At 37.7% G+C, this 1,866-nt stretch overlaps 1 protein-coding gene across 1 annotated transcript in view; it reads left to right on the plus strand.

The window, feature by feature from the left end:
* Window positions 1-1,279: 1,279 nt before the first annotated feature.
* The window catches only part of LOC102292071 (H-2 class II histocompatibility antigen, E-S beta chain), a 5,788-nt gene continuing 5,201 nt past the window's right edge, over window positions 1,280-1,866 (plus strand). The window contains exon 1 of the mRNA XM_042216482.1: window positions 1,280-1,478. Within this exon, the coding sequence (XP_042072416.1) occupies window positions 1,424-1,478 (55 nt within the window). The 5' untranslated portion in view covers window positions 1,280-1,423. The remainder of the gene's footprint in view (window positions 1,479-1,866) is intronic.

A 1,866-nucleotide genomic window follows, 5' to 3' on the forward strand; every position in this document is an offset into this window, starting at 1 on the left:
GATATTAAATTCATTCTTTTTATGGAGCAGCAAAACTGAAAAACAAATAAAAATCAGGTTAAAAGAAAGGCTAAAAACCTCAGGCCTTATCAGACTATTTCCATTAATTGTTTCAAAGGTCTTGCACGGGAACCTGAAGAAATGAAACCTGATTACATTTTAAGAAAAGACTCAAACTGAGTCGAACCACATGGTGACGGCGTTCTGAGGCAAACTTCCACAGAAAGGATGAATTCAACACAAGTTAACCTTAAATCCCACTTTGATTAACAAACAGCGTGACAATAAACAGTGGGGACATTTTTCTTTAATTTTGTATTATAAATTCCGTCTTTGCCTCTTCTTAGCATGTTGTGATGTACTCAGCGTTGGCATTAATGCTGAGATGTGTTTTAGAAAAAATGCAGAACAAAAGCAAATTAAGATCAACAACAAAAAGGAACAAAGTCGGCGATGTTAGCTTACAGACTAAAAGCTGAGTCGCTACCAGTGTGGATGTTAATAACTCAAACATTTATTTTCATATATTGATAAGATGTGATTGCACAGGCTGTAGTGTAAGATGTTCTCAGCTTCCACAACCACCAGTCAGGCTGCAAAGACCCCCTGATCGGTCAGATACTGAACAGTCCTATTGTTGACTTCACTTAGAGCTCAGAATGAAGCCTCCAGACTCCAAACTACTGGCTTCTTTCAGTCACCTTCAGGCCGCGACACACTTAATATTGTTCAAAGTCTTGTGTCACTTCCTTCTAAAAGAAACCGCTTGCTGATCATCTTCTCTGCTCTTCCTCCTCTGTCCTCTCTTTCTTACATCTTTATCACATTATTATTAGTTTCTCTCCCTGGAAATAAAGTAAGTGTACCTTTAGCCAACAGGACGAACTGAAGCTGCATAAACACTGTGTGTGTATTTATTGATCTGTTAAAAAGTTTCATCTGAAACTACATGCCATAAAAACGTTTACCCTCTCTACACTTGTTTGGAGCAAGTTAGATGCTGAGTATTGTCTCCACCACTTTAATATGTGAACCATGAACACGTGAGATGAGAAGTGAAAGAATGTGCTGAGGGTGTAAACTGAGCTGCGGGATGTTTGGGCGCTCTCTGACTGACGCACACGAAAGGAAAGAAAAAAGGTTTTATTTTTTTATTTTTATCTAGACTTCATAATATGTTTGAAGTCAGTCATTCCATTATTTATGAGTTAAATAAATGATCAGATTTTGGTCTTTTTCAGTATTTCAGAGGAAGTCTGTTCGAGTTAGAGCATTTCCAGCTGAATAAATTAAAGCTCATTTCCTGGTTTCCTGTCACAGATTTCTTCCGGGCAACAGATGATGCTGCAGATCATGTGACATGCCCTCTGGTTTTTAGCACTGTGTTCAGTCAGACTGTCAGAGTTTGTCAGGAGAACTCAACATGGATTCATATTTTCTCTGCGTCAGCCTCTTCTTCATCATCCTCTGCAGAGCAGGTATTATACATACACTCATCAACCTTCAATCAATACACTCACATGTGTGTTCAAAGAGTCAAAATGCATCAGAGATGTTTTATTGATTAAATGAACGTGACATATGAGCTGGGATTAGCTTTTTGTCCTTAACCTGTGATGATCCTCCTCTTCCTCTCAGAGCTGGTTCCATTTCTTCAGTGATTGTTTAGATCACTTGTTTTCAACAGCTGACAGAGTCAAATGAGATCAAACACAAACATCATTTGGCTACTTTGTTTACCTTTTTCACTTCTTCACATTAACCTCCTGGGACCTGTTCTATCAAAATTTTAAATGAATATCCTCATAGTTGGCTCTGATTTTTCATAAAAACAAAAATAAAGTAAAATCAAAATCTGGTAATTCT

Source organism: Haplochromis burtoni, unplaced genomic scaffold, assembly GCF_018398535.1.
Source record: "Haplochromis burtoni strain Fernald_Lab_line unplaced genomic scaffold, NCSU_Asbu1 Contig_1072, whole genome shotgun sequence".
In the NCBI taxonomy this organism is placed as follows: domain Eukaryota; kingdom Metazoa; phylum Chordata; class Actinopteri; order Cichliformes; family Cichlidae; genus Haplochromis; species Haplochromis burtoni.